A 20,714-nucleotide genomic window follows, 5' to 3' on the forward strand; every position below is an offset into this window, starting at 1 on the left:
CCTCCCCCTGTCTGTTCTCTCCTCTCCTCCCCCTGCCTGTTCTCTCCCACCTCCCCTGCCTGTTCTCTCCCGCCTGCCCCTGTCTGTTGTCTCCCCTCCTCCCCCTGCCTCTCCTGCAGCCTGACTCCACTCTCACCGCCCATGCAGCCTGCTCTCAGCCCAGCTTCTGTTCTCCACCCTGGGTTTGAATGTGGAGCTAAGTGACCGTGTCCCCTTTCTAGGGGGCATTTGCATTTCAGTCTGGCCCTCAGGGCTGCAGGGCCTTAGGCCTGAGCCCAGGAGGCAGAGCAGAAGGCCCCACCTCTGAGGCCCTGGAATCCCCAGCACACAGGGAGTTGTGCCACCTGTGCTGCCCTGCCCCAAGGACCGTGGTACTGCCTGCATGGTCGCTCTAAGGCAGCAGAGGCTTGTAGCAGACCTCTGCCATCGGCAAGAGAGGCTGTGTGCTCCCGGGGCCTAGGCTCCTTCTGCCGGCTCCTCTCCCCAATCCTCCCACCTCAACACCGGCCCTGATCCTCCCGCAGCAAATCCCAAACGCACACAAGGACTGGGTGTGCGCCCTGGCCTTCGTCCCGGGCCGTCCCATGCTCCTGAGCGCCTGCCGCGCGGGCGTCATCAAGGTCTGGAACGTGGAGAACTTCACACCCATCGGTGAGATCAAGGGCCATGACAGCCCCATCAATGCCATCTGCACCAACACCAAGCATATCTTCACAGCCTCCAGGTGGGTGCTGGGCAAGAGGCCCACCCTTGCTCCCCACGCCTCTCCCTGGGGTGGGCAGAGGAGGCTGGGAGGCTCAGGGGCCCTTCAGCTATCCCTGCAGGCCCTGGGTTCACAAAGCAGACCCCACAGTGCCCTCTTTCTATCCCCAGCCCATGGCCAGCCTTCCTGAGTGCCCACCTGTGCCAGGCACTGTGCTAGGCAGGGGAGCAGGGAAGTGCTGGGCCCCAGGCCAGGACGTGTCCACCCTCCACACCTTCCCCCCTCACACAGCAGTCCCTCCCCCACTCCACCTTGCTGTCTTGACCCCATCTAGGTGCCTCTCAGGCCCAGGGCAGCCCTGCCAGCCCCCCAGCTCTAGTCCCATGCAGGAGACTCCAGGCCCTCTGTCCCAGGGGTGCTCCTCAGACGGGTCTCTTCTTATTCCTTCTTGTTCCGACTATGTCCCTTCTCTCCCTCTCCACCCCTCCCACCTCCTCCTGCCTCTCCTCTCTGTCTCTCCCCCTCTCTCCCACCATAGTGACTGCCGGGTCAAGTTGTGGAATTACGTCCCTGGACTCACCCCCTGCCTTCCACGCCGCGTCCTGGCCATAAAGGGCCGCGCCACTACCCTGCCCTGACCCACCCCCAACCTGTCTCCTCTCTCGCTCTTCCCCTCTTTCCTTTTCCCTCTCTCTCTCCACTTCGGTCTGAGCTGCTTCTTAACGGTATGAGATTATTTTACTCCTTCTCCCCACTCTCCCTTCACAGCCTGCCTGGCCCCAAGAGACTGCTCCTCCCCGCCTGGCATACCCCCTGTCCTGGTGGGGCAGACCCCTGGGAGAGGGCAGCCAGGGAGTAGAAAGCAGAGGCAGAGCTTTCAAGCCTGCACAAATCAAAGCAACAGCAAAAAGAAAGCCCGTGATCACGATCCTCTCAGGCCTTTGAGGCCCCTCGCCCTCTGCCCAGGCCCCTCCACCCCACGGCTGCCCTCCCCCAGCAGTGCTTGCCTCCCGCCCTGGCCACCTGTGGCGAGTTTGGGACTCTGGCCCATCCTATACCTTGGGGGCAGCCAGCCGGGCCTCCCTCCAGAGCTGACCGGCCCCCTCTCTGTCCTCCACCCCAGTGACCTGACGGTGAAGTTCTGGAGTGTACGGCGCTTACCCAGTGGCCCACCCTAGGAGTGAGGTCCGAGGGATGCCCCCGACCCTCGACCCTGGACAGCATGGACAGCACAGAAGGGAAGCTGTGGCCTGGGCCGGACAGGGCCAGCTGCCCTGGGGACAGAGGGTGTGGCCCCCTTCTCTTCCTTCTCTCCCTCCACCTCCTCCCTTGACCTTCCCACAGGATGCTGCTCCCTCAAACCCTCCCCTGCCTGTGGGGAGCCTCTTGGGGAGAGAGGTTGGAAAGGAAATTAAGCTGTGAAGCCAAAGGGCATTTTTCCCCTCTCCTTTCTCTCCCAGCAGGCCCTCAGCCTCCCTCACTGACTGGCCCCAATTTTCTCCTTTTGAGCGGGCCCTGCCCCGTCCTCGAGGACTTTGGCCTGGCTCTGAGGGGACAGTTGGGGCTGGCTCTGAGGGGACAGTTGGGGCTGGCACTGAGGGGAGGAGGAGCAGCCCCAGCCCCCATCGTACACTCCGGTGAGCTGGCCTCCGCACCCCACCCCACCCCCAGCCTTTAGAGCCACTGCACCTGCCTCTGAGCCCACAGACAGCCCTCAGGTAACCATAGAAACCAGGTGCAAGCGCTGGGCCCTGCAGCTGACTCCCACCCCTAAGCCTCCAACAGCCAGTCCCAGTTGGCCCCAGCCATTCCTTGGGGTCCCATGCTTGGTGTTCTGATGGGGCGAAGGTGGAGCTGCTAGGAAGATTTCTGTGGAGGAGACAGTCAGGAGCGCGTCAGTTATTTATTATTTTTATTTTTTATTTTTTGCTGTTGCCTCCTGGAAACTGACTTGAAGTGTCTTCCCACATGTTGTTTTCCCTCAGCTGTTGGGGGCCAGGCCCCCAAGACCCTCCCGTGCTGCCTCCTTCTGCTCTGCAGAGGAAGGAAGCGCCCCCTGTGACTTTTTGCAGCTCTGGCCTATTCTCCACATTGCCCCCAGGCGCCTCTAGTGCACCCCTGGCCGCCAGGCCGCCTGAAGCTTCAGTGCCTTCCTCCCTCCCTGGCACCCATGCTTCCTCCATGGCCTGGCACCCATGCTGGGCAGCCTTACACCAGCCATGCCCATGGCGCCACCCGCGTCTGCTCACTCTCTGGCTCGTGCCTGCCACCTCCCGGGAAGGCGAGGGCTCCACCCCTCAGCCCAGAGCCCTCACCAGCGTCATGTAGAAGCAGCTTGTCGTACTGTTTCTATAGGAAGAGGCTTGGGGTGGGAAGGGCACCCTGGCACCCTGCCTCCCCCGCCCCTCTTCCCAGCCCACCCCCGACTGAGACAGAGTTTTTAACCCGATGTAGCACAGTCGTCCCACCAGCTTCTTTCTCTCTAGTTATTCAGGAGACACATGTTCAAGCCTTAAAAGTGGCATGGGGCAAGGGGCCGTCCCTGTTAGATTAGAGGAGAAGAGGGGATTAATTTTCTCTTTCCCCTGGGGCTGTGGACTCACAGGCCAAGAGTTGTTGTTAAATCAGTGTTCGTGCGCCCCCTGTTGGGGAAATTGTGAATTTGCAGGACTGGGCCCCCCGCAGCCTGTCCACACTTGGCTTTTCCGTTGCTTAACTGGTCTTGTGCTTCCTGGCCTCAGCCTGTGAGCCAGGAACCCCAACTCCATTCAGAGGACACGGTGACCTTTGGACCTTCTGGAAGTGGATCTGGATTTCTGTCCTCGGCTCCTCTCCCTCTTGGGCCAGGGCAGGTTGGGTCGGCTCCGTGTGGCCCCAGCATGGAGGGGTCAGGCCCCATGGCACAGGCCCGGTGTGTTTACCATCGAGTGTGTGGGCTTGGCCTGCCTGGCAGGAGGGGTGAGCTCCTCCCCACTGCGTGGCCCAAACCTGTGGTGGCCGTCCCTTCGCCATCCCAAACAGGAAACTGCTTGCTGCTCTTTTCACTTTGTATAGCCTCCTGGTTCAGGCTCCAGAGCTAGGGCTTGGCCAATGCCCTCCACAGGCCTTCCCGGGCCTGGCCCTTCTATACCCTCCTGAAGCCACCCCTGAGGCCACAAAGGCTGTCCTGCTGTGGGTGGCCCTGCTGGACGTGGTGTTGAAGGAGTTGGTTTGCAGGAGGGACATCTCCTGGAATGCTGGTCTCTTCCCCATCGTCGTCCCTCCCCACCCAAACAGGAGGCTTTGACCTTGCAACCTGTAGGAAGGAATCCGTCAGCATGACTGTTTACAAACTGTAGAAACACGTCAGACTTTGTGCTCCCCCCACAGGCCGGGGGCACCCAGCTGGGGTGACACACTGTAGCCGCAAGGCCTGTTCTTGCACCAGGTGTGACCTGTGGCCCCACGGGAGATGCTCACCGCCATTGCCCGCTCTCAGCTGTTCTGACAGGTCAGCTACCTCATGGTGGGACCGGCTCTGCTGTTCAGCGAGCATCACTGACTGGGTAACTTGAAGTCCTCGGCAGCCCTGAGCCCGCCATCCCTGCACACTCCGAGCTGTGCTCCAGGAGCACTGGCGTCTCTGCCCTTTCTTTCAGGGATGTCCAAGGTACATAGCTAGGGGGCAGGCCCCCACTCCACTCATTGCACAAACATCCTAAGTGTTGGAAGCACAAAATGGTTGTGATTTGAGCACAATGGCAGGGCTCACAGCAGGCAGCCTGGGCAGGTTCTGTCCAGTTAGACAAGGTGTCTGGGAGGGCCTGCTGGAGGGCTTGGCCCGTGGCTTGCCCTAATTCTGGGACTTGTCATATTGCTTCTTATGCTAAGACTCGAGGCTGGATCACTGCTGGCCGAGTCACATCTATACACTATGGGCCCAGGAATCAAGTCCTCTCTAGATCTCACACCCCAGATCTTTAAAAACCTGGAGCCCAGGCTGGACCCCAGCCCTCAGAACAGTTTCCTTATTGAGCCTAAAGAGCTTGGCCAGGGTTCCTGTCTCCCAGGCTGAGCCCTCTGAATACTCTGTAAGCTGATTGGCAAGCCCCCTGGATAGAAGGCGTCCTCATCCCCTGCCCTTCCTAGCACAGTCCTATACCAGAATCCCATTCTCAGTGTTAACTAGGTCAGTGTCAGCTTTTCTTTAAGTGACTGACTTCTCCATGGCAGTGTGAATTCTCCGCAGTCACACCTGGAGTTGCTTCTAGAGATTGTCAAGGAAGAAGGAAAGGCTAAGTGGCTGGGGCTGGCACACCCAAGCCTTTGAGGTGGTCAGGGTGCCACCTTCTGCTCTTGGGAAGGAACAGCTGTGGACTGGAAGCGGCCTCCTGTCTACCCAGCCTCGCCCCAGCTTCAGCCTAGGAAACCCTCCACCCCAAGTTGTCCAGCCCTGCTGCTGGTCTGGGGCCGTGTGGCTTCGGCAGAGGGCAGTTTATGCACAGCCACCTTGGGGACGATATGGAGTAGCTAGGACTTTCTCACACCGCCTGGTGCGGTGGCGCCACTGGCAAGCGGCTGCTGTGAAGTCAGGGGACGTAATGTCCCTTGGCCTTGCTCTCTTCCATCCGCAGGGACTGCCCAACTCTGGGGCATCCCCGGATGAAGTCTGAGCTGGGAGCAGGCACAGTCTCCTTGGTTGTTCCAACCAGCCTGGGCCCGGTGTGTTTACCATCGAGTGTGTGGGCTTGGCCTGCCTGGCAGGAGGGGTGAGCTCCTCCCCACTGCGTGGCCCAAACCTGTGGTGGCCGTCCCTTCGCCATCCCAAACAGGAAACTGCTTGCTGCTCTTTTCACTTTGTATAGCCTCCTGGTTCAGGCTCCAGAGCTAGGGCTTGGCCAATGCCCTCCACAGGCCTTCCCGGGCCTGGCCCTTCTTCCCTGGCTCCCAGATCCTCACTGCCCTCTTTTGTGCAAGGACAGAATCTGCAGGGAAAGTTCTGTTTTTTCTATGACATCTTTATTCTGTACTCCCCCATCCCCGACACTCAGATAAGCCCCCAACCCCTACCACACCCCAATCAGTCCTTTGTACCCATTTCCCGAGGGCCTTGCAGGAGTAAAGAGGTGGGGATTGCTCCATGAAGATCTGAGGGTCAGAGAAGACCCCTGAAGTGAATCAGGCACTGCCCTGCCCACCAGCTCTTTTCTAGCTATCACCCCCTGCCCAGGCTGCAGGGTTTTATTTGGCTCATGTGCTCCTCGGTGATGTGGTTAGCACAAGGTGTATATATGTTTTGTACCTCTGTCAATGACTGTACATAGTGTATGAAAGTTATTTAAGCCTCTTGCTGTACATTTCTGTTCCTAGATTGGATGTGTGTGTCCTAAGAAGTTGTCATAAATAAAATTTGAATGACCATTGTCTGTGGAGGTGTGGCACCTGATGGCTGCTGACCTTTGGCTGGTGGCCTTTCCCTGGGGTAGGAGGCTGGAGGTGGGTGGGTAGGGCAGCCCTCGGGCTGGACGCAGCCTGATGAGAACTTCCTGGGCTGTGAGTTTGGGCCTTACCCAGTTAATAAGCAGGGCTCTGAGTGTTGATTTCCTCGCCAGACTCACTAGCATTTATTGAGCATCTACTATGTTCCAGGCCCTGTTTCTGACATTTTTCACTAGATTTCCACTACCCGTTGTGGCAGGTGGTGGTATTCTCACTTTATGGAATGACAAGGGTCTCAGAGAGGAAGGAACTTGTCCAGAAACAGCCAGTAAGAACAGAGCCAAAATTTACTCAGACCTGCCTGACCACGGAGCGCATTTCCTCTCATTAACATATTGTGCAACTTCTCTAGGGCCTGGCATATGCTGTGCTGGGTGTGCACCAGACAAGTTTCCTTCCCTCAGCACTTATGAAGAGAAGACAAATATAAAAAGTTAATATAAGAAAACAGCCATACAGTGGTCTTAACTTTTTTCTAGATCGGTGCTTTTCTGTCCTTAAAAAGCCATATTCCTGTTGATAACCATAAATCACACGCCACAAACTCCTGGAGATTCTGGCCCATCCCTGGGGATACAGGTGGGGAGGAGGGGTGGGGAAGGAGAGAAATCTGCAGTTTCGTTGCCAGCCAAGACCTTTTATAAGGCTTTATTTTCTGTTTTTTTGTATTGTGGAAAAAAAAAGTTGCCATCAAGTCAATTATGACTCATGGCAACCCCATATGTGTCAGAGGAGAACTGTGCTCCATAGGGTTTTCAGTGGCTGATTATCTCCAGGCCTTTTGGATGGACTCAAACATCCAACCTTTTGGATTTGCACCATCCAGGGATCCCAATGAAGACAATAGTCCTTTCTTTGTTTTGTTGTCCAAATATAAAGTTGCTTTTACAAGCTGCGCAGGTTCCTGCTGCTCATCTAGACCTGAGGCTGTTGACAGATAATGAGTTCGGAGTTTGTAGGAGGTGGGAGTCATCGTGGGTTGGAGGGGAGGTTTCCTTCAAGAAGCTTCTGGTCCTCAAAGGGCCTTGGAGGCAGAGGGGACCCCAAGTCACTGAGGGAGACACATGTGGGCCAAGTGGCCCTAACTCCCCCAGGCTCCTCGGTGGGCAGACAGGCCTCCCTGGCCTGGGAAGCAGGGTGGCTTCTTGAGGACAGTTGTCTTTGGCTGGCTGATCTGGGCCCACCCTCCTATAAGCCTCACCCCACCCTGCTCCCCACAGCCCCGTATTTTACACAGGATTCTGCCCTCAGGGACAGAGCCCACTGCTGACTACAGGAAGTGACAACTGGGTAGGGCCCGCTGCAGGCTGGTGGGCATGAGGGTGAAACCAGGAGACCAGCGGGAAGCTGGTCAGCTTGTCAGGAGCCACCCTGGAGCCAGCCCCTTGCAGCTGTGCTCCTCCCCTTGTCTTCCAGACGGTTTGCAGCCAAAGGTGATTTTCCCAAACAGGTGACCATGTGTCTTGAGGATGCCAAGACTATCAGTATCAGTGATCCCAGGGAGGGAGGGGTAAGGAACATTTATTTAATATTTTTTTAATGGGGTTTTTGGTTTGCTTTGGTTTTTTCAGATTATAAGACTAATATCTGTTTATTACAGAAAATGTGGAAAGCAAAGGGTCAAGAATCAAAATCCCATCTAGGATATAAACTATAGGGCAGCTCTCCCCAGACACAAGGAAATGCCGTTTCTCAGAATCTGATGTGAGTATTCAGGAGTCCCTGGGTGGTGCAAACAGTTAACACTTTCAGTTGCTAACTGAAAGGTTGGAGATTCGAGTTCACCAGAGGTGCCTCAGAAGAAAGGCCTGGTAACCTACTTCCGAAAATTCAGCCATTGAAAACCCTGTGGAGCACAGTTCTACTCTGACACACATGGGGTTGCCATAAATCAGGATCAACTCAACAGCAACTGGTTAGCTTTAGTTATTCACTGTAAAGCTGGGCAGCACCTTAAAAGATAGTTTTTCCAGCTCCCTCAGTGTACAGACGAAGGGAACAGGGAACCCAGAGATGACAACAGAGTTGGCCAACGCTGTTCAGGATCCAGGATCCTGTCTGGTCTCTTCCCATTGTGACTGCTACCATGGCTTGACCAAGGTGACGGGGTGATTTGTGGGGACCTCAGAACAGTCTCTGAAGTGGGTCACATACCAATGCACTTGATCTGTTAATGGGTTTTTAATAAGATCTGTTTATCGGAGCCCTGGTGGCGCAGTGGTTAAGAACTACAGCTGCTAACCAAAAGGTCAGCCATTCGAATCCACCAACTGCTCCTTGGAAACTCTATGGGGCAGTTCTACCCTGTCCTATAGGGTTGCTATGAGTCCGAATCGTTTTGAAGGCAACGGGTTTATTTCTTTATCGTTGCTCGTCACAAAGCAAGATTGCCCTTTGGAGGGCAGGGGAGGGGCCATGAGCATGCTACTGAGTCTTGCAATATTCCCCATTCACCTTCACCTACCAAGGTTCAGTTGATAAGGGCCCGGTGGCGGCTGATGGGGGACCCAGGGCAGGGGCCGGGGGCATGGGTGACAAAAGCCTCCTGGCCAACCCAGAGATGAGTGGGGTGTTAACGCTGCTGCCTTTGAGGGGTGTTTTCAGGCACGGCCAAGTGACTCCAGCTGCTGGGCCAGGCTGAGATGGTGTGGTGAGGAGCATGGCCACCCTGGGAGGGAGGCACGTAGGGGTGGAGAGGGTGAGCAAGTGAGGGGCTCTGCACATTCCCAGGCGTGTGGTGGGGGGAGGCGGGGGGTGGCGGTGAGGCCGGCACTGCAGAGTGGGAGCCAGTGCAAGCCAGAGCTCTGTCCAAGCCAGAGCATGCTGGCTATGGGGGAGCCTACTTTTTAGGATGTTCTGTTACTGTCAGAGGTAATGGGTGACACAACCGGGCTGGGGGGGAAGGCAAGGGGCTGGTGACAGTGGGAGCAGCAAATGACCCTGAATAGGCCCCAAGAATTGCTCCAGGGGCCCCCTCAGAGAGGCGGACCTGGACAGGAGCAACACGAGTTCATCTTGGTGAAGGAGAGGAGACATCTGGCTCCCCCGGGGAACAGTGGCTGAGCTTCTGGTATCCAGGCCTGCGTGTTGTCACTTGGGCTGTGGTTTGGGCTGGGCCAAGGGGTGTTTTTATAGAGCAGCCTTGTTCCTGCCTGTGTAGTGTCCAAACTCTCTGATCTTCTGAGATATTTTGTGAGCTCACTAATACCCTTTAATTAATCACATTGCCGCTTAAACTAGCCAGAGTGGACTGTTGCTTACCACCAGGAACCCTGCCCAGTGAAACTGGATTCTAGAATACGGCATGTGTCCCAACATCACTTTCCTCCCAATTAGAAGTTCAAGTTAAGGTTCAAAAGAACCTGCATGCTCTGACCTCAGCCACTGGGGATGGGAGCAGGGCACGGTGGGGCAGTGGTGGGAGAGGCCAGCCTGGAGGCGGATGTTTGCTGCAGAGCTGAATGGCTCTACCATATCTGCTCAAGCAAGAATGGACTTGACTGGGAAAATAAGAAGACACATACTTCCATGAGTGTTCATGCTTTTCCCTTTATTGTAAAAGTTCTGAGGGGATTCTTCATTTCTAGTGCAGGGCTCCAGGGCCTGGGCCAGTTGTCACAGTCTTGTCTGCCCTGGCTGGGGACGCAAGGATGCAAGTTCAGAATTAGTGCCTCCGGGGCCTCCTGCAGCAGAAGCAGGAGGTCAGCATACTGTCCTGTGGCATCTTCTTCCTGACTTCCAAGATGTAGCAGGTCTGTGTGGCCAGGCAGCTGACCATGGAGTCGGGGTCTTCCTGCATGCATTTGAGGGCTGGAACACAGACACTGCTGGGCACTTTGACCAGAGAGGGAATGCGGGGCAGAACAGGAGGGTCTGGGCCCTGCAGGGAGGCTCATCAGGGTGACTCGGGAAACGTACAGGGCCTGGCAGCTTTTGAATGACGAGCAAGGGTTTCTTCTGAGAATCCACATGGCTCAGTTACAAACAAGGCTACACACCTGCCACGGGCTCCAGGTGACCCGAGGCCTGGCTAGTCCTCGCCCTACATCCACTACCAGTTCTTTCAGTCCTTTCCCTCCTCCCTCCCCTGCCTCTGCCCTCCTGCTCCCCATGGAATAGCTATGAGTGAAGTCCTTTGACTTCCAAAGAGACCCGCAGCCTAGGATGCAGCCAGCTCGTGGGACTCTCCAAACAGTGCCTGGGATATGCTGCTTGAGAGAGAGCCGATGGAGGAAAAGTGAAGGGTAGAGTGGGGAGAGGGTGTGTCTAAAATGAGGGGGTGGGGGATACCTGGATTACAGCATGAGAAGTTCTATCTAGGGGCCCCAAGACAGAGGCATCTGGAACCCTTGTATCCGCCAAGTAAGGAAAAGTTGAATGTCCCTTTAGGAAGCATGCAAGAGACTGTCCTGGCGGATGATAAGACTTTAGCCCAATGGGAGTGGGGCTGGGGGTGAGTGAGCATGGGGGCAGGAGGGCTCTGACCAACTCCCCCAAACCTAAATGTCTTGGAGACAAGCCTGCCTCTTCACTCCTTTCAGAGGATAATTTTTGTGAGCACATCTGCCCATTTTCCCCCATGTCTGAGCTCCCCCACCAACACCAGTGCCTCTAAACGATGCAGGAGTGAGCCATCGGGCGCTGCTCACCTGTGTGTGCCTCCTCGAGTTCACTGGTTTCTTCCACAGTTAGGATCGGGATAATCTGGCCTACAAGGGCACACAGAGGCCTCTCAGTGGCCCACCAAGGACCAGTGCGCCCCTAGCTATACCATTCTGGTATGGAAGCCCTGCCCCCTCGCCAAAACACTCATCATTCCCCCCGTCGCCTTTGTCTGTCTTTTCCTCCCCACAGCTGGCCTTGGCCACCAGCCTCAGGTCTGGACCTTTCCCAGGAAGTCTAAATTACTCCCCTTGGAAAATATGGAAGAGAATTTCAAATTCTCATGAAATCCAGACTGTCTGGAGCCATAGAGGCTGGATGAACCCCTCAAAACTATTCGCCCTGAGATATTCTCTAAACCTTAAACCAAAAACATCCCCTGAAGTCTTCTTTAAACCAAACAATAGTTTTGCTTAATTAGCAAAGAATGTCTGCTTTGAGCATTGTGTTCTTTTAAAGAACTGTATGGGATCAAATTGACAACAGCAACTCAAAAGATTAGATAGGAAACTTAAGGGGCAGTGAGTTTATGTTCATGAGGGAGGAACAATTTGGAAAAGGAGGGTGAGAATGGTTGCACAAGTTGAAGAATGTAATCAATGTCACTGAATTGTACATGTAGAAATCATTGATCTGGTGTATATTTTGCTGTGTATATTCTCAACAAGAACAACAAACAAATTCTTAAAAATAAATAGATTACTCTTTCTGCTTCTCTGAATGGTCATAAGGAATTTGGGCTGGAAGAGGGAGGGGGTGCCCCTCTGCTCCGAAGAGGCTTTCCCGGATTGACGTGAAGCAGTGCCCACAGTCTCTGTACTTCCCCCCAGAACAGCATCTCCCACCTGGCCGGTAGCCTGGCCCATCCTACTGTAAGAAGGTCACCCAACCCAACCAGGAGCTTCCTGCAAAGAGACAATTCCCCTTTCACCTTCCAGCTAATTATCGCAGCCCTGTATGTCCTCATATCTCAGGCCCGCAGGCTGTTTGAAGGACCCTATGACAAGGAAAAGAGTCTCTGGGTGGTGCAAATGGTTAACACGCTCAGCTGCTAACCAAAAGTTTGGAGGTTCGAGTCCACCCAGAGGCATCTCAGAAGAAAGGCCTGGAGATCTACTTCCAAAAAGTCAGACTTTGGAAACCCTATGGAGCACAGTTCAGCTTGGACACACATAGGGTTGCCATGAGTTAGAACTGACTCGAAGCCAACTGGAAAAAAGGACAAGGGCACAGGCTCTCCAAGAAGAGGGAAGACCGTACCTGCAAACCACACTGCGACCTGGCGAATGGAGGCCTGGGGGCTCTTGAAGAGGCTCATGCACTGATTCAGGAACCAGAGGGCTTTGTTTGTTTCCTGCTCCAGCTGTGGGAAGAGGTACTAGATTATGCAAGGGGCCAGCTGTCAGTCCTTCTGTCCCCTCAGACAATCTTGAGACATAACTGGAGTCATCCTCTTAGTGCAAACCTTCTAGTCTCCATCCCTCCCACCCCAATTCCTGAAATCTCATTTCCTCATGAAGCCTTCCTGGATTGACCAAGGCATAGTGATCACTTTCCCTGGCTTTGGTCCAGTTGGAGCCCTGAAACCTGCATAGATTTGCCTCAATCTTGGCCTCACACATTTTTTCTCCTACTCCTAACAGTAGAGGAGTGAACACCTTATTGTTTATTTACATCTTGGCTTAAAATCTTCAATCTCGTGCTCATCTGCTTTAGGCTGCAAAACAAGCACTCCTGTCTACACCATTCTATTTAAATGCACCTAACTGGGTCGCTATGAGTCAGAATCGACTTGATGGAAATGGGTTTGGTTTTTTTTTTTTTAACAGTGCTACAAACAGGGCACTGGTGGTTCAGTGGTAGAATTCTCGCCTTCTGTGCTGAAGACCTGGGTTCAATTCCTGGCCAATGTACCTCATGTGCAGCCACCACCTGTCAGTGGAACTTTGCATGTTGCTATGATGCTGAACTGGTCTCGGTGGAGCTTCCAGACTAAGACAGACTAGTAAGAAAGGCCTGGAGATCTATTTATGAAAATCAGCCAATGAAAATCCCTATGGATCACAATGATCCGATCCAGAACTGATCATGGGGATGGCACAAGACCAGGCAGAGTTTCATTCTGTTGTGTATGGGGTCACCATGAGTTGGGGGCCAATTCAACGGCAGCTAAGAACAACCTTGCTGGGTGTAATCAAGTGTCCTTCCTTTTGCAAATACCACACAACCCTAACCCCATCACCTGCGTTTCCTTCCTGGCACTATCCTACTCTTGTTTTTCACTCTGAAGTCTATGTTCTTAAAAGAGGAGGCCACCTCAGTGGTTTTCACACATTTTTGGCAGCAAAAGCTTTTCTTCAATAGAATATTTTCTTCTAAAATAAAATATTTTCTTCTAACTGGAAATCCAGTATCCAAAACCCACAGAAGTGGGGCTGGTCTGGTTGAAGGTGGTGGTAAGGCAGATCCTGGCCCACCTGTTCATCTCCTCCATCTTCTAAAGTTACCCTGAGAAAGCCGTGGGGTCTTGCACCACAGTCTCCTACTTCCACCATTCCACTGACCCTGGTCTGGCAAAGGTCACCAGTGGCTTCCTTTGTCCAAATCCAATGAGCACTTGCAGTCTTTACCTTCTGGATGCATGCTGCAGCCACACTGTTGACCTCTCATTGCCCTACTCTCTCCTTGTTCACCTTCTACTTCTTTGCCTGATTATCTTTTCTAGTCTCCTTCATGGGATCCTTGGAACTGATGTTCTCTGAGATCGCAGGGTTGACTCATACACTTCTCCCTCTGCACGATTTCCTTAGGTGAGCATACCCATGCTCCTGATTGCAACTTCCATCAGCCAATGTTCACAAGCCCGTGTCTCTAGCACAGCCCTGTTTTCCAAGCTCCAGTCATATATATCTGACTTCCAATTGGATAGATCCACATGGAGCCCCTACAAACTTTACAAACTCAGCATGCACAAAATTGAGCCATTATCTTCTCCTAGGGTCCCTGGGTGGCACAAATGGTTTGCTCTCTGAAAGGCTGGCAGTTTGAACCCACCCAGTGGCTTCATAGAAGAAAGACCTGGCGATCTACTTCCACTAGTATTACAGTCAAGAAAATCGTATGGACAACAGAGCGTCCCAGACAGAGCGCGAGAAAAATGTAGAACAGAATTCAAATTTACGAAAAAAGACCAGACTTACTGTTCTGACAGAGACTAGAGGAACCCCCAAAACTATGGCCCCCAGACACTCTAACTCAGAACTGAAACCACTCCTGAAGCCCACTTTTCAAAGATTAGATAGGCCTATAAAAAAAAAAAAAAATAGCACACATGAGGAACGTGCTGCTTAGTTCAATCAAATATACGAGACCAAATGGGCAGCTCCTGTCCAAAAGCAGGATGAGAAGGCAGGAAGGGATAGGAACTGGATGAATGGACACAGAGAACCTGGAGTGGAAATGGGGAGCGTGCTGTCACATTGTGGTGATTGCAACAAATATCAAAAAACAATATGTATATAAATTTCTGAATGAGAAATTAACTTGTGCTATAAACTTTACCTAAAGTACAATTTAAAAAAAAGAAAAAAACATTTGGAGCAGTTCTACTCGGTAACATATGGGTCACCATGAATCAGAATCAACTTGACAGCAATGGTTTTGTTGTTGTTTATCTCCCCCTACATCTGCTCCTCCTTCTGTGTTCCTGACCTCAGCCCATGACACCAGAACTCACCCACATCAGAAACCCGAGTTTCTCTTTACTTTCACACTCCACATCAAATCTGTCTCCAAGTCTGGCTAATCCCACTCATGTCTTTGTCTTCATGACCTCATCATCATCTCTCCCCAGACCTCTCAAGTGCAGGCTTCAGTCCTGTCCCTCATGAATGTCTAAAATGCACAGCTATCTAGCCATATTACCCCCTTATTTAAAACATGTCAGTGGCTGCCCATTGCCTAAAGCATCAAGTCCTGCTCCTTACTGTGATGTGCAAAGCCTCTACTGCACAGCGTGGCCTGCCTTTTGCTTCCTGCTTTGTGCTGTCCTGCAGAGACTGCATGCTGGCCTGCAGATTCTTCTGTTTGGTCCACCCAGTGTTTTAAACAGTGTAACTTATTTGCCAATATAAATGTGGAAAAATTCACCTATAATCAAGATTTCCTGCTTCTCTTAAAAAATGGAACAATCTAGCAACACTGAGCCCACTTTCTCTCATAGAAACGATTGATTCTCAACCAGGGACTGTTTTGGGTTGTCAAAATGATGAGAAGAGGTATACCATTTCCAATGGTCCCCTTGCATGTTTGTGTCATTCAAAATCCTGCTTACAATTATCGGTGCCTAGAACTTGACTCTGGTTTTAAATAAATACAGAGTACTTTCGCACAATTTAAATCCACACTGAGTTTTCTAGAAATGCATCTATGACATAAATCAAAGAAAGGCTATACTTCATTTTGTTCCGAACTTCACCAAGAAGTGATCACCACTTTGGAAGTCACATCACTAATGGCAGCAATTCTTGTGGCATTTGAGTCCCCAACACAACACTCCTTATCATCTGTATCATTCTGCATTTGTAGCGGACCCACTGACAATGATTCCACATAGAGGCGCAAGGACCCAGCTACCTCACTGTGTCTTCTACAGTTACTGGGCCCAAGCATTTACATATGTTATTTATATTATATTATATATATTTACACATATTGTTTTATTATAAATTATTATAAATTACTTTCATTTTTCTTTTGTATTATAGGTAGGGCATTATATTTATTTATTTCAGAAATATGCATAGGTAGATTATACTAGGAGCCCTGGTGGCACGGTGGTTAAGAGCTCAGGCCGTTAACCAAAAAGGTCGGCAGTTCAAATCTACCAGCCACTCCTTGGAAACCCTATGGGGCAGTTCTTCTCTGTCCTATGGGGTCGCTATGAGTCGGAATCAACTCGACGGCACACAACAACAACAGATTATACTACCTATGAATTTCATTTTAGGATAGTAAAGGGGTGTTATAAAATATGTGCCACCGTGTTGAGAAGCACCCACTGCCTTAGCTGAATCACAGGGTCTTCAGTTCTCTCCAGACCCTCTAAGTCTGCTTCCCTGGTTGTCTGCGAGGCCTTGTAGGTATTTGATTTTCTGTCCTATTCTATCGATCCCAAGCCACTTCTAGCACCCCACATACCAGGCTCTTTTGCCCTTATTTCTCATGGTGGTTGTGAGGATCAAGTTATGGAAGATGATATGTTCACAGCCCCTGAGACTGAGCGAGTGCTTTGCTCCACACCCCTGTGTAGGGCATCACCTCAGCCTGGACTCCTGATCCTTTCTCTCTGCCTGATGAAGTGTTACCCAGCCTTCCACCCTACCCCCACCCCATGACACCTTCCAGGAAGCCTTCCTTTAACTCTCAGATCGGGCTGAGCACCCCTCCTTTGTACTAGGAAGTGCATTCCTCTCTTTTAGCCCTTACCAAGGTATCATGAACTTATCTACTCGTGTGCCTGGCTCTCTAACTTAGACAGTAAGCAGTAGGAGGGCAGGGACCACAGGCACCATGCCCTCCCATTGTCTGTGTGGGCACAAAGGAGATGCTTGGCGAGTATCTGGTTGTTGAACTTCTGTTGCTACAGCAAAGCCTAGAAGCTACAGGAACGTGACCCGGCCTGCTGGGCACCCTTGCATGGCAGCAGAACAGTGCATAAGCTGCTGGCTTACCAGGGTTCTCAGGATGGTCCATACATCTTTCTTGGCAAATATTTCTCTGAGCTTGTACCAGCCCAGTATGGTAGCCGTGTGGCAGAGGGCAGGCCGGCAGACCTGGGGAGACAGGAATGTTCAGTATAAGGAGTTAGGGGAGCAGGGCTGAAAAGAGACACGGAGGGGCACAAAGAAAGGAGACAAACAGCAGCCAGGTCAGCCACCAGTGAACTGAGAGGGATCCAGGGCTTATGGGGGAAGGCAGGTGTCTCGGAAGCAGTTTGGCTTCACCTACATCCTGTATTCCCACTAATGAGAAGTGAAAAATCACAGTTATAGTGGTTTTCCCAGTTGCCGTGGTGCCACACTGCCAGAGCAATGACACTCTCCATCTCATAGCTCTACCCACCCACCCATGGCCTCCCACCCCCACCAAATAGGCTCTCTGAAAGCAGACTTCTTCAGAATCTTGACCAGCCAACCAGGGTGGTCCCTATGCTAAATCAGGCTCTGTCAGAAACATCATGCCAAATTCATTGGCAGGACTCTACCCTCACAGAGATAACATGCCAATTCAATCACTTGTCGGAGCATCTCGGATGTGCCTACCAGAGGCCTCAGCCATGGCAAAGCAGCTAGTTCAGTGGAAACTGGGTGTCTTCTTGTAAATGGAGTCAACCAGTTTGCAAGTGTGACTTTTCCCAGCTCCAGTTCACATGCTGGGCTCAGAGCTGGGCCCATCCATTCCAGAACATGGTTCAGTTCCAGGCCTCTCTGTCCTGCCCAACACACTGCCTTCAACTAGACTGTCCCTGCCCGGGAAGCCTCATCTCCATTCAGTGGCAAGGACATATGCACAGAGCAGCTTGGAGAGGAGGCCACTGCCACCAAGGGCAGGGGCCAGAGAGAGGAACTGGTACCAGACCGTGGGATTTCCCTCCTCCGAGATTTCACACCCACCGTCTTCCACTGCGTGTCGGTGGCCAGCGGGATTGAGCCAGGAGCTGGAGGAGACCCCGGTGCAAGCGTCTGGTCATCTCTAGTCTCGTACCGAAACTCTCCAGGGTCCAAGACTCAAGTTGGCTCCTTCAGCATCTTCTAATCCTTCCACCACCTCTTTCAACATGCCCAACATCCTAACTCTGAGCCTTTACCTCCCATGAGAACAGGGGGCTGAAGACCAGGCTCCAAGGCCTTGCCTCTCACCTGAGCCACGTTAGCATTCACATCCTCCAGGTGGAGCACTAGAAGGACTATCAGGTTGAGGACCTGGTATTTCAAGGGGAAGACAAGGACCCTCCTCTTCACCTTGGCCAACAGAGCTCCATAGATCTCAAAAGCTATGAAGCGCAGATACTCTGACTCCTGGGTGAGAAGACACACACACATATACACGCACACACACATGGGTGAACACTCTAACTCTGCCCAGTCACCCAGGGACAGGTAGTCCCCCAGCTCCACCCCCCAAGTGTGTGCTCCTTGCACACTTGTTTCCCCCACCCATCATCTGCTTTGATTCTATGGCATCCTCTGTTCCAGCTCTGTCCCTTTTGTTGCTGGCATCTATCCTCTTGCTCCACTTCACCCTTTTACAATCATTATGCAAGAGGACATAAGCAACAGCCCCTTTCAGAATGGCATCATGTTCGAGCAAACTCTGCCCAACTCCCTCATTTTACAGATCCCCCTAGGGAAGAAAAGATTAAAGTTGTCAATGATTTCATTTTACTTGGATCCACAATCAACACTCATGGAAGGAGCAATCAAGAAATCAAAAGATGCATTGCATTGGGCAAATCGGCTGCAAAAGACCTCTTTAAAGTGTTGAAAAGCAAATATGTCACTTTGAAGACTAAGATGAACCTGACCCAAGCCATGGTGTCTTCAATCGCCTCATATGCATGCAAAAGCTGGACAATGAATAAGGAAGGCCAAAGAAGAACTGACGCTTTTGAATTGTGGTGTTGGCAAAGAATATTGAATATACTATGGACTGCCAAAAGAACAAATCTATCTTGGAATAAATACAACCAGAATGCTCCTTAGAAGCAAGGATGACAAGACTATGTCTCACATACTTTGGACATGTTATCAGGAGGGATCAGTCCCTGGAGAAGGACATCATGCTGGTAAAGCAGAGGGTCAGTGAAAAAAGAGGAAGACCCTCAACGAGATGGATTGACACAGTGGCTGCAACAATGGGCTCAAGCCTAACAAGGATTGTGAGGATGGCGCAGGACTGGGCAGCATTCCGTTCTGTTGTACATACGGTCGCCATAGTCGGAACCGACTCGATGGCACTTAACAACAACAACCTAAAAAAACCAAACAAAACCCATTGCTGTCAAGTCGATTCCGACTCATCGTGACCCTAGAGGACGGGGTAGAACTGCCCCATAGGGCTTCCAAGGAGCGCCTGGTGGATTCAAACTGCCCACCTTTTGGTTAGCAGCTGTAGCTCTTAACCGCTACGCCACCAGGGTTTCCAATCACAACCTAGGGAAGGAAAATGATCCCCTCAGTGGACTTCACCTCCTCAAAGAAGGACCCCAGAGTGAAGGTGAGCTGAATAATGAAAGTGGCCGAGTGCCGCCAGGTGAGGTGCTCGACGAGACGCTTCAGCACCAGGAAAGCCTCTATCACGATGTCATTGTCCAAGGAGTGGCAGCAGTTGAGCACGTAGGGCTGGAGAATGCACAGCTGTCTCACCTGCAGAGACAAGTGCTCAGGAAATAGGGAGGGGGAAACCCTCGTGCTAAGCCAAGGAACTCTCACTCCAATTCAATCCAATCCCAGGAAGAGCCAGTGGTCACCTTTTTCATCTCAGAACTGGGACTCGTCCAGCAAATGGGTGGCAGTCAGAGTGGGCTGCCCAGGAGGGCATTTGGGCAGGTACATTTCCTTCTTCATGGGAAGACGGGAGAAGACAGAGGAGACACCCCCTTCCACTACACCCGTAAGTCCCCCCATCTCCATTGCTTTTATTGCTGTCAATCTCCAGGAGACCTGGTGGTCTGGTTTATGGAACTGGCTCAGCCCATTCTCTGAAATGACCCATGAGAGAACCTCCCCAGGGGGCCTTTCCCTGGAGGGAGAAAGCATTAGTGGTTTAAGCCCCTGATTCCTGTCCTTGATGGACTGGCCTCATGAGTGGTTGCCCTGTTTGATCCCATGAGTGTGTCCCACCCGTCTGTAACTAGATGCTCTAGACCTCCAAATCTCTTAATTCCTTTCCCGGGTGACAACATCTCCAGAAGGCACGCCCTTGGCCCTTGCCCCAGTTCACCATGTTCCCATGCTTCGCAAAGATCTCTGCCACCTGCAGCAACAGCTTCACCGTGGCTGGCTCCTCACACCGGAAGCAGTCTGCCAGAATGTGTACGGTGTCATCATCCACTATGGCTGCCACATTTCGGGACTGGAGCAGCTGTTGAAAGATCGAGAAAGGCTGAAACAGTGGGCAAGGAGGAAAAAAAAATTCTCAATAGCTTTCATAATCTGGTTTTCTACTTATTGGTAGATAAATGTTCTTAAAGATTTGGAAGAATTGGTAGAAGGCCAAAGCTTATTTAAGGAATAAACTCACACTTTACCGTTCCAGAGTAGTCCCTGGGTGGTGCAAACAGTCAACACACTTGGCTGCTAACGAAAAGGTTAGCAGTTTGAGTCCACTCAGAGGAACCTCAGAAGAAAGGCCTGGCAATCTACTTCCAAAAACTCGGCCCTTGAAAACCCTATGGACTTGTGGCTAATTGCCTCAATGAACAACTTCCTCCTTTGCCATGAGACCAGAAGAACTGGATGGTACCTGTCTACCATTGCTGAACATTTTGATCAAAGATTTTATAGAAGAACCCTGACCAAATCGGGAAAAATGAGGAAGAGAATTTCAAATTCTCATGGAATCCAGAATTTCTGGAACCATTTGGATGAACCCTGAAACTATTTAGAGATAATCTCTAAATCTTAAACCTTAAACCAAAAATATTCCCTGAAGTCTTCTTTAAACCAAGCAATAGTTTAGCTTAATTAGAAAAGAATGTCTGCCTTGAGCATTACGCTTTTTTAGAGAACTGTCTATGTGAGACCAAACTGACAACAGCAACTCAAAGGTCAGATAGGAAGATCAGGGGGGCAGTGAGTTTATGTTAACG

General features: G+C 51.8%; 1 protein-coding gene across 1 annotated transcript in view; it reads left to right on the top strand.

The window, feature by feature from the left end:
- KIF21B (kinesin family member 21B) overlaps positions 1-1,955 on the top strand; it is a 50,409-nt gene extending 48,454 nt beyond the window's left edge. The window contains exons 32-33 of the mRNA XM_023730347.1: positions 525-724; positions 1,827-1,955. Of these exons, the coding sequence (XP_023586115.1) occupies positions 525-724; positions 1,827-1,881 (255 nt within the window). The 3' untranslated portion in view covers positions 1,882-1,955. The remainder of the gene's footprint in view (positions 1-524; positions 725-1,826) is intronic.
- Positions 1,956-20,714: the final 18,759 nt, after the last annotated feature.

This window comes from Trichechus manatus, unplaced genomic scaffold (genome assembly GCF_000243295.1).
Source record: "Trichechus manatus latirostris isolate Lorelei unplaced genomic scaffold, TriManLat1.0 scaffold00035, whole genome shotgun sequence".
NCBI lineage: Eukaryota > Metazoa > Chordata > Mammalia > Sirenia > Trichechidae > Trichechus > Trichechus manatus.